Below are 11,769 nucleotides of genomic sequence, written 5' to 3'. Positions count from 1 at the left end.
ACTTAACATCAGTAAAAGGACCACATTAAATGCCTCTTGATATTTTTCAATCAGAACACCTCAGTATTCTTACACTTCTCCTTTTGTACTCCCTGCTCCCCCCAGTAGGAAGAGTGAATCCAAAATCAAGTACTGATTTATCAGGGTGATCAAGATATACAAATATCTAAACACTGGGTTGTGTACCTGAAACTAATATGCATGTCAACTGTAACTGAGAAATTCTTTAAAAAAAATTTATTTTGCCTTTAGAACCTTTAGCTCTGATTTTAACTACCAGCTGACATGAAATATAGATAGAAGATCATATTTTATGAGGGTAAAATCCTCCAAATCAAGAATACAGGAAATTCTAAGGCATGCATGATTAAATTTTGTTAACAAATGCGGTGAGTACCATTGTGAATTAAAAGAAATTTAAGAGACATTACAACCAAATGTAATAAAGACATTTTTAAGAAAAGATTTTATTTATTGTTAAAGAGATGGAAAAGGAGGGAGAAAGAGGGGGAGAGAAATATCAGTGTGTGGTTGCCTCTTTCACACCCCCTCATGGGGACATGGCCCTGCAACCCAGGCGTGTGCCCTGACATGGCCTGCAACCTAGGCATGAATTGAACCGGCAATCATTTGATTTGCAGGCCGGCACTCAATTCACTGAGCCACAGCAGCCAGGGCATAATACAGACTGCTTTTGAATAAACCAACTATGAATAAACTTGAAAAAACCAACTATGAAAGATTTTTTCAGTATTTCAGAAAAATTCCATGTATTAAAGATATTAAGAAATTGCTTTTATTTTGGTTAGGTCTTATAATGGTATTACAATGATGAGTTTTAAAAGTCCTTTGCTATTAGTGACATACAGTATTTACAGGTGTAAAAATAGTGTTTGGGATTTGCTTTAATATACCCCACCAGCACAAGAAATTTAAGAATAAACTTAAAATTCAAAGAAACATCAAAAAAATGAAATACAAGTGGGGTAAATACATGAAAAATAAACAGTAGAATACTGGTAACAGCTGAAACTGATGAGTACTTTTCTCCCAGGAATTTATTATACTTTTATTATACAGGAATTTATTATACTTTTCTCCCTACTTTGGTATGTTTAAAATATTCCGTAATATGTTTTTCAAATTACGTCCACAGAAAGGAGTCCAAGTTTTCACTGTAACATCTGAAAAGGTTAATGCAATGTCTATATGCTGGTTTTGCTGATAAATTTTAATTTCATTCTATAAAGTCAATTCTTAATTAATTATGTGCATTTATGAAGAAGAGCAGAGTGGAAAATAAGAACAGATGAGAAAATTTATCTTCTAGTTACTAAGAGAAATAAATACATAGAAATAGCTACAATATCTATATAAGCAGTGAAGTTGGTCACTTCACTGCTAAAAATGCCTAGATTAGTATCCAAATGATAACTATTTTGGAATTACTAAGTTGATGGGAAATACTTTCAATTAGCTAACAGATCACTGTTAAAGAGTTTTATTTTTGTCTATCATTACTAACACTGATTGTTTATTTCTAATAAAAAGTTTTGATCTCTTACTGAGGAATTAATTTCACCACTTCTTTTCCTACTGAGATATATAAGACAAAATAACGTAACACAATGTAGAGAATATTCTTACCGAGTGAAAGAGCATGCAGTGTCCTATCCGAGACTGGATATCCTCAGGCCCAGCATTACAGGAGTCCTCTCGAAGAAGCTTCCAGGTCTGACATTGACAGTTGAAAGCAAACAACCCACTGAATTGTGGTTCACTGGCTCTGCTGTCGTCTACGCTGCCATTACACGTCAAAATTCTACCACCAAAGGTGTAGATCATATGTTTTTCGGAGTCCATACACATCTATCAGAACAAGACAACAGATTGAATAGTTTTAACTGTTCCTGTCATATGTGCTAAAGTGAAAACAATGTGAATGGTTTTAGATTCTTTTAAAAGAACAAAAAACAAAAACAAAAACAAAAAAACTGAACTTTGTCTTATTAAGTACCACCACTGATTATCATATGCACTTATTGCAATGCTGCTCAGCACCTGGCAGGCGTATTTCTAAATACCTTTTCACATTTCTGTCTTTCCCACTGAGAATAAAATATGTTGGGTTAAAGAGATTTATGCTTTCTTGAAATTAGTAATTTTTACCAAATCAACCAAATACATGAGGTGCTGACTTTCAAACCTAAGAGTAAATACAGATCATACTCTACGGGTAAACAATGATCACATATTCCTTTTAATCCTCCTTATAAAAACTTTCTATTCTAGGCAAGCATCTTATTTATCTTGCTACTATTTATAAGAGAGCAGATATGTGAATGAGTGATGCAACTAAGTTCACCTCCCTGCATTTATTTTACAAAACTCTTCAAATTATGTTACAAAAGAGTACATCAAACAAAAAAACATTTAAAGCAATCAGTCTCCAGACTGACATCTATGGTGTGATGAACCTTGTCTTCTTTTAACACAATACTATAAATTTAATTTTCTTTGAGGTATGTTATGTAACTCATGTTCAAAAGCCAACCTTAATTCTTTATTCTTTCAACTCAAGATTATAGTTTTCACAAAAAATATCAGGAAAAAGTCATTTGTCAAAAGATAATAAATAAGAATTAAATTTATTTCAAGGAATATGTATGTCCAGATTGGAAATTGACAATGAATACAAGTGGCATTTACATTTAAAGAAAAAAACTGTATACACAAAACATTATTTTGCTACAGCATAAATACTAGTCATTGTATGTTCAATTCTCTCCTCCCATCGAATTACTTCTGCTATTTATTTTTGTATTGTTTTTAATAAAAAGCTTTTTAAACAATCACAAACCTTGGTTTTTATATAAACACTGAAAAGATTTTAACCAATGACACCCCAGTAAATTCCAAGAAAAAACTGTAGCACATCCTAATTTTTACCCACCATCAAAAAGATCTACTCACTTGCTACTACCCAGGTTTCTGGCAATTTTCATAAATTAAGATGAAAATCTACTATACCTCAGGGGTGAAATCTTGGTGAATATAATTGTAAAACTGAGAAAATTTTCATGACCCTGGCCCTCCAAAGAAAGTGTTCCTACTCTTTAATCTTCAATAATCCTATCATTAAAAGCAATCCATACATTTCTGAAGACAACTCAGTAGGGCCCCAATCACCTACTATATGTATGACAGTCTAGGGCTTCACTGAAGCTGGGTCTTATCACCCTGTCCTAAGTACTTAAGGCTCCAATCTCTGCAAACACTGGGGATCATGCTGAAAATCCCAAAGGACTTATATCATGGAAGCCAATTTACATTTTCATAAATTCATAGAGTCATACTAATTTTGGCCAATCTATGTCTTATCAGGTTTCCTATGGTTATCTGGCCCCTACAGGTCTTTATACAGGTACAGAGGAATTTTCTCTTTCCTTTTGGGGATAATTTCAATGTGCCTGTTCTCATTTGTTTGCCTACAAAGGTAACCAGTTTTCTCTCTGAGGCTTTTAGGATTTTCTTTTAATCCTTGGTTCAGAAATTTCATTATGGAAGTATCTAGGCAGGGATATTTTATTCATCTTGATCTGTGCCTGGTGTTCCCTTTGTTCTGAAAACTTTCTTGGAGTTTTCTTCATTTTTACTTTGAGTTTTGGGGGTTTTTTTGTTGTTGTTTGGTCTGCATTCTCTTCTAGAACTCTTATTAGGTGGTATTGAAACTTCAGGACCTTTTCTGTTTCTTTTCTCTCAAAATTTCAACTAATTCAGTAACCACTTAGAGGTGAGTGTGTTCATTCTGCTTCCCAATTAATTTGCTAAGATTAAAAAAATCTTTGTCATTTTTCTAGGCATGTCTTTTTAATGAATGCAATATCCACTGAATTACTCTAAAAATATCACTTAAAACTTATCTTAAAGGCTTCTTCAGTTTATACTAATTTTTCTTTGTTAATTCTTAGTTTGTTGAGTTCAGCATCTTTCTGATGGCATTAATTATATTCAAATATTTTGATTTTTTGGTTGTTCTAGTCCTTTTTGCATCTGAGAATCTCTAGTCATCTGCCTGTTGCAAACACAATAGCCTGCTTAAAGGGGCTGGATGGGAAGAAATGAGATGTGATGCTATGAAGGGTGCCACAGCTGCTCTCCAGTGCCCTTGGGAGTATTGCTCTTTGCAGCTCCAATGCCCACACTCAACCCTTGACCTATGAACAATGATCACAGTTAAGTGCTACGCAGTCAAACTGGAGAACGCTCTGCTGTTCAGTCTCCCACTGATCATCTACTTTTTGCCCCAGCTATATAAACTTTGAGGCTCATGTGGCTGCTATCTTCCAGGCTCCAGTTTTTTCCAGTTGGATCTGATCTTGTCTGCTTTCTACCTTAAAGGAATTTTACCCATTTGTTTTTTTTTTAAGTTCTCCAGGGGCATTCTTTCTTGTTTTTCAACACCATTACTAATGTATTCTCTTGTTCAGCCTGCCAGTGATGTACACTGGCCCAGGGAGAATGTCAGTAAGCTGAGATCTCCAATGTTTTCCCTGAAGTTTCTCCTGCCATTTCTTGGCTAGCTCATATTTTTTCTAGTAATTTCTGCAAAAAGTAGTCATACTTGAAGGGCAGTTTGTCTACATATAAAATCCTTGCCTCGCACTCTTTTTCTGAATACCTTCTAGATGTTGCTCTACTGTTTCCTGGCACTGAATGTAGCTGTAGAGACATCTGATATCAGTCTCCTTTTCTCTCTCTTACAGGTAACTTGATCATTTTGTCTAGTTGCCCCCCAAATGGCTTCTTTATATTTGAAATCCAATGTTACTAACATATGTCTTACAGTTGAATGCCTAGTTCAGTTTTCCCTGAATACAGCACACCTTTTGAAATATAAATACTCTTCTTTGTTCAGGAAAGTTTTCTTGAATTTTATTTATAAATAATCAATTGTTCCATTGTTTTGGCTTTTGTATTTAATGTCTCCAATTACAAGTATGTTGGCTCACTTTTGCCTGTCTTCTTGATCTGTAATTTTCTGGCTAATTCTTTTTTAAATCTTTAATTACTTATTATCTGTTCTTATTTTCATGCTATAATTACCCTTATCCATTCTTGATTATGCTCCATGGAGATCAGTCATCATGCTAAAAGTGTTACTATGTCTTTCTTCAATTTCTTTCCTGAGTTTTACCAGGCCCAGTTTCACCTGCTCCTATTATTTGGTCATCTCATCTGCATTCCTGCATTGATGCTTTGCCATTTTCTTCAGAGTTTCAAGCTTCCATTAAATCATTTAATTCATGTTTGGATACTGGAATATAATTTTCATCTACTGTTGTCTAAAGAAAAGTTTTGCTGTTTATCTTATTGTTTTTCTTTAGAGTACCTCTTTCTTTTCTTTAAAAATTATTTTATTGTTGTTCATTTACAGTTGTCTGCGTTTACCCCCCCCGCTCCCCCGACCCAGCCAAACCCACCTCCCTCCCTTGTTTCTACCCCCCCACTTGGTTTTTTCCATGTGTCCTTTTTATAAAAAACATTTTATTGATTATGCTATTACAGTTTTCCCAATTTTCCCCCCTCTATCCCCCTCTATCCTGCCCCCCAACCCTCCAGTATTCCACCCCCTTAGTTCACGTCCATGGTTGTACATGTAAGTTGAATCCTGTTTCCCGTGCCATTTTTTTTAATTTCTCCCCATCTACCTTATGCCTACTAACCATGCTGCTTCTTCCCTGTACCTTTTCTCCCTATTTCTCCCTTCCTCCTCCCTGCTGAAATCCTTCCATGTGATCCATATCTCTGATTCTGTTCCTGTTCTGGTTGTTTGCTTAGTTTGTGTTCTCGTTGCTTTTCTGTTTCTTTAGGTTCATTTGTTGATATAGTTGTGAGTTTGTTGTCATATTCTGCTGTTTCATAGTTTTGATCTTTTTCAGTTTCTTAGATAAATCCCTTTAACATTCATATAATAAGGGCTTGGTGATGATGACTCCTTTAACTTGATTTATCTGGGAAACCTTTATCTGACCTTCCATTCTAAATGACAGCTCTGCTGGGTAGAGTAATCTTGGATGTAGGTCTTTGCCTTTTATCACTTCAAATACTTCTTTCCAGCCCTTCTTGCCTGCAAGGTCTCTTTTGAGAAATCAGCTGATAGGCTTATGGGAACTCCTTTGTAGGTAACTCTCTCCTTCCCTCTTGCTGCTTTTAAGATTCTCTCTTATCTTTAATCTTGGGTAACTTAATGATGATGTGCCTTGGGTGTGTTCCTCTTGGGGTCCAACTTCTTTGGAATTCTCTGAGCTTCCTGGAAGTCTATTTTCCTTCACCAGATTGGGGAAGTTTTCCCTCATTATTTGTTCAAATAAGTTTTCAATTCTTGGCCTTCCTTTTCTCCTTCTGGCACCCCTATAATTTAGATATTGGAGCATTTCAGGTTGTCCCAGAGGTTTAAGAGTCTCTTCACTTTTTCAAATTCTTATTTCTTCATTTTGATCTGGATGGATGTTTCTTTTTTCCTTTCCTTCTTCAAATCATTGCTTTGAATCCTGGCTTCCTTCCCGTTACTGTTGGTTCCCTGAACATTCTGCGTTATTTCACTTGGGTATCCTTCATTGTTTTTTCATTTTTGATGAAGTTCAATCAGATCTGTGAGCATTTTGATTACCAGGGCTTTAAATTCTCCATCAGATAGGTTGGCGATCTCCTCCTTGCTTAGATCTCCTCTTCTGAGGCTTTAGTCTGTTCTTTCATTTGGGCCATACCTCTTTGTCTTGGTGCAGCTGATGGGGTATAAGGGGCAGGGCCTTAGGTATTCGCCTAGGCAGGGCAACCCTCCTTGCTTCACTGTGGCACTGCCTGTGGGGGAGGAGCCAGAGAGGGAACGGTGCTGCTCGCCTGCTTGTCTCTAGAACACTTTCCCATGGACTCTTGTGTGAGACTGGGAGCTTCTCCTACCAGGGCAACCCCAGCCGTAGCCCACAGCCACCTCTGAGTTTCCCTTAAGTCAGCCCCTCCCACACAGCCCACTGAGCTCTGTAGCCAGCCTTGACCCCAAGTCTGAGTTCCACAGCCAGCCCTGACCCCAAGGTCTGCCACACCACAGTACTTTTTCCAAGTCAGTCTGAGTGGTCCGTGGCCTTACTGGTCCTTGTTGTTCTGGTTGATTTTTTTCTTTAATTCCTTTGTTGGTGGAGTTCCATGCAGTTTGATTTTCTGGCACTTTTGGCTGCTTATTGATTTCAGATTGGTTGTTATCCTCCTTTTAGTTGTGCGAGGAAGTGAGGGTCTCTACCTACACCTCCATCTTGGCCAGAACTTCCATGTGTCCTGTAGAGTACCTCTTTAAAGATTGGTGTTTAGTTGTTTTGTAGATTTTCATATTTAAATTCAACTCCTTTAAAGTTAAATTTCCCTGGACCAAATAACAGAAGGTTCCTATGAAAGGGCGATGTTCTTGTTCAAGGAACCCTCCTCTGTTGCTACTGAGTTAAATGACTTCTTCAAAATATAGTGCATCTGTGAAGTCACATCTTCCTTAACTCCACGAACCCTCACCTGGGTTGGCGGTGGGCTTCCATCATAAGACTTGAGCTTCCCAATTTCTTCACTGGATATTGCAAAAGGGGTCCACTGTTCCCAGCTGTCTTGGTATTTCTCGTACGTTTCGAAGATGGCGCTTTCTGACATCTACCACATCTGGGACTTTCTGGGTGCTTCCTATTTCCCTGACTCCTCCAGAGGCTGCCTTGGGTTCAACTTTTTGCCCCGCTCCTAACACTCCCACTAAGATGTGCCTCTGCTCATCTCCTCTGCATTCCCAGTTCCCTACCACACTGCTGTAGGCTTCAATACAGGTTATGTGTGGGTATTTCAGTTGTTCTTGGCTAAACTTACAAGAAATTGGGAGTTATGGGTTTTCTTTGGCCCCTGGTTTTGCTGAATATGTGCCTTGTGTTTTTTTATAAATCTTTTTTGGTTTGCTTCTCATTGTTCCTGAAAGTCACACAAAGCAACAACATCCAAAGCTTCAGAACTAAGCTGCCACTATATTCTTAATAAATCCAAAGTCTTTAAATTTTTTCACTAAATTTAAAATGGCAAGTAACTTTTAAACATGTCTTCATGACTCTAGCATTCTCACGTTCTTTTCTAATTTGAACAGTAAGTGTCAAATCTTAGTGTCACAAACAACCCCATGGGAATTTTGAAGTTCCAACTTATAGGTTTATTTGCATGAAACAGAATAGAAAATGGAGGCTTACACAGATAACACAAGGTCACAGAGCTAGCTGTTAGCTGAATTAGGACTGAAATCCTGGTTTCTTCTTCATCCCTAGTGTTCTGTTATAACATCTAATCAGCTGAAACCAAACTTTAACAGAACCTAGCTTCCATGGAACATTCTACGTTATCAAGGTCAAGAGAAGCAAAGACCATACACAGGGCAATACATTTGTACTCAGACTACCTCTATGTTATTCTTTTTCAAATTTGTTAAAAATAAAGACATAGGCATCTTTTGGTAAAAAAAAAAACTGTAACCAGTTGAAAGCAAGAAAATAAATTGTTTCCCTCACAATGTTATCTGCTGATGTTCTGTTTTTAAAGATCAGAACCAGCCAAACGTTTTTTGGAGTTTTATTTCCACATGAAAACACTGAGAATGTCAGCAGGGAAGTGCAAAGCCTTTGCAGAGCTCAGTTATGTAGAGCCAGCAGATGTTCCAAATTCAATCTGGGGAGTACTTTGAAGACTAATGTTTTTGATTTTCCACCCACCACTTACTTGATAGGCATATAATCCATTCCTCTTTTCCTTACCATTCTCTTATCACAACTACTTGTTAATATAAACATAGCAGTACAATACTTTTAAAGCAAAGAATTAACAAAAATATGTAAAGAATAATAAATAAAGACTTGAGTTTCACTTGCATATAAGATAGGAGGTTAAATAGGACTAACTTAGATTTCTCTCATACTTCTAGCACCACCTCTCATTCCTCAAGTACTAGCTAATACTATGTCCATCATTATGGTGTTGTGGATTTTTTAAAAGTCTTTTTCTCCTCCATACCCCCCAAAAACCTTTGGACATGAGTTGAACCAAGTAAAACTGCCTACAGAATTTGACATGATTACTGTTTTGTTTGAGGTATGAACTACCATGAACTGCTATGGAGTCAGCATTCAAATACAGATAATAATGGTAATAACACTGATGGAGATGATGATGAGACCTTCATGTATATTAATATTAAACTGGCTTACAATATTGCTATGTGTAGTCTTCTTGTCTACAGCATCACTGTATGATTCTATTGGTGCTGAATTTAAACTTTATCTAGTTTATGTCAAATTCCTAACAGTTTTATCATATTTGTAATTATATACAAAGGTAAATGTATCTCACTCAAATGGAAAGAAAAGCTCTAGATTTCAAATTCCTGAACTCACTATAAAGTAATTTTACATTTCTTCCAGGAATACAGAATAAAAAGTTTTAAAAGGGAAAACGGTTATTGTTATGATTCATAGATATTTATTATAAAATGAAATTCTTTTTCTTCATGTGTGTTGCTCTGTCTACTCTCCAACGCTTTTATAAATTCATATTTGTGTCCTGAGATCTTAGTATTTTATCCTGCACTAAACAAGGGCAAAAAATGTTTAAGAATAACTTATACCTATTGAAACAATTTATTTTTATCATCTGTCACAGGAATTTGTAGTAGAAATGGCTACGAAACAATCAGTATAACATGTGAAATAAAACTCTAACCGGCAAGAGTTACTAAGCACTAAGTAATTCTACCATATATTTATCTGGGCACCAAACCTGATGATCAAACACCAACTTCTTCGGCCCTCCGTCAGCAGCGGTATCCTCACTGAGTAACATCCATGTGTTAGTGTCAATGTCATAGCGATAAAAGTCGCTCTTCAGAGATTTGCTGTTCCTCACAGAGGAATCCAAATAACGGCCCAACGTGTAGATTTGCCTTCGTTGAATGTCAATACACATTTTATGACACGATCTGGCACTAGGACCATTCTGTGGAGAAAAAAAAAATTCAGAGAACAAATAACAAAATGAAATTAAATGCCCCTTTTGTTGACTTTCATTACAAGCTTTGCTCAGAAACTCACGTAAGTCCAACTAATGTAAGTCCAACACTAAGCTTAAATCTCAAGGAAAGCAAAAACAGGCAGTAGAAGATACAAATCTTACTCAGAAATGCTTAAAATCTACCAGGAAAGATGAGATGAACTATTCTGTACCCTGTGGTACTTTGTTCATAACAATTATATGGCTTCTATTATATACTCAACTGCATTTTAGTCATTTGTGCAAAGTTTAATTCTCTATTTACATCAATCTACTAAGACATATTTGGTCTTTAAAACATTTTTCATCAGAATCTAGCACAAGACAGGCACTCCAAGAATATCTAGAACACTGAATTTCATAATTAGAAGGAACCTTCATAAAATCTCTAGTTTAAACATCTCCTTTAAAGATGAGGAACTATAAGACAAAAGACAAAAGGCACTCTTCCCGAAAGCCAGTAAGCTAGTGACAGAAGCAGAATGAGAATCTAAGTCTCTGACTTCTTCATCTCCCCTTTATATTACAAACAACTGACTCTCCTGACTGAATAAATAACCCAACTGGAGCAATATGAAGAACAGCATACTACTAACAAAAATTAGGTGAGATCACTTGTATCATAGGACTGAATAAAGATAAAAATTATTGTAGTATAAACCAAAAATAAAGTCCATGAAGAAGAAAAAACTAATTAGCAGGACTGAATTAAAAGGAAACAAAACTAATATTTCTTAAGTATCTCCTAAATTCTGTTTATATTATTACTATGCATGTATGTGTGTATATTTCATTTAATCTATATGACAACTCAATAAGGAAATATTATCACCATTTCATAGAGCTTAAGTAATCTGTAAACAGTCACAAAACCAGAAAGTAAGATAGAGAATCTAAGGCCCCAGGGTAACCAAGGCAAAATCTGGGTTCTTTCCACTATTCCAGATTGTTTTTTCCAGAAGAGAACAAAACAAAAATATACTTATTACAATGTGTGTGGTTGTAACTGAGATAAAGAATTCCTGTTGCAGAAATAACAGAGTTTGAAGTACAAGGTGGAAATAGAAATCTTGGTGAATCTAATATCCTAGAGAAGACTAGATATAATCTTGCAAGCAATAAAGAACTATTATAGGTTTCTAGAGTGGGATATACAAGAAGAGTAATCTACCATCTACTACTGAGATTAAACGAAGCATAAAGGTATCAGGAATAAAGGACAATTCGACACTAGTGTTATTAACCCAGATATTAAGTTGATATAAATCTGCATTTTAGTATTCATACTAATTACTACTTTAAAACTTATTTTTAAAGATTTGTGTCAAGAAAAATCTTAGTAGATAAGGTGAAAATTTTTACTTGGGAAATAATTTCTTTCATAATTAAATAATCTCAAAAATAAAGATGGGGTAATATATAATAAATCAATGCCACATTTCCTAGAGTATGAAATTTGAAATTTTATTAGGAGAGTAACAGAACTTCTTGCTTCATCTTAATTAGCATGAGTGCTATTAAAATGTTGAGCATTTACAAACTAAATAATGATAATAATAATAATAATACTAATAATAGAAATCAACAGAATAGGAAATGGACAAAATTGCAAAGTTGTTTATTTAAAAGATTAACAAAATTATAAACCATTAG

The 11,769-nt window shown here is 35.6% G+C and overlaps 1 protein-coding gene across 1 annotated transcript in view; it reads right to left on the bottom strand.

The window, feature by feature from the left end:
- Window positions 1-11,769, bottom strand: part of MKLN1 (muskelin 1) — a 188,616-nt gene that overhangs the window by 79,502 nt on the left and 97,345 nt on the right. Inside the window, exons 10-11 of the mRNA XM_028525434.2 lie at window positions 9,847-10,062; window positions 1,648-1,869 (exon numbers count right to left, since the gene is read on the bottom strand). Of these exons, the coding sequence (XP_028381235.1) occupies window positions 1,648-1,869; window positions 9,847-10,062 (438 nt within the window). The remainder of the gene's footprint in view (window positions 1-1,647; window positions 1,870-9,846; window positions 10,063-11,769) is intronic.

This window comes from Phyllostomus discolor, chromosome 10 (assembly GCF_004126475.2).
Source record: "Phyllostomus discolor isolate MPI-MPIP mPhyDis1 chromosome 10, mPhyDis1.pri.v3, whole genome shotgun sequence".
Lineage (NCBI taxonomy): Eukaryota > Metazoa > Chordata > Mammalia > Chiroptera > Phyllostomidae > Phyllostomus > Phyllostomus discolor.
Note: the sequence above shows the minus strand (reverse complement) of the source record. Positions and strands in the feature narration are given on the sequence as shown.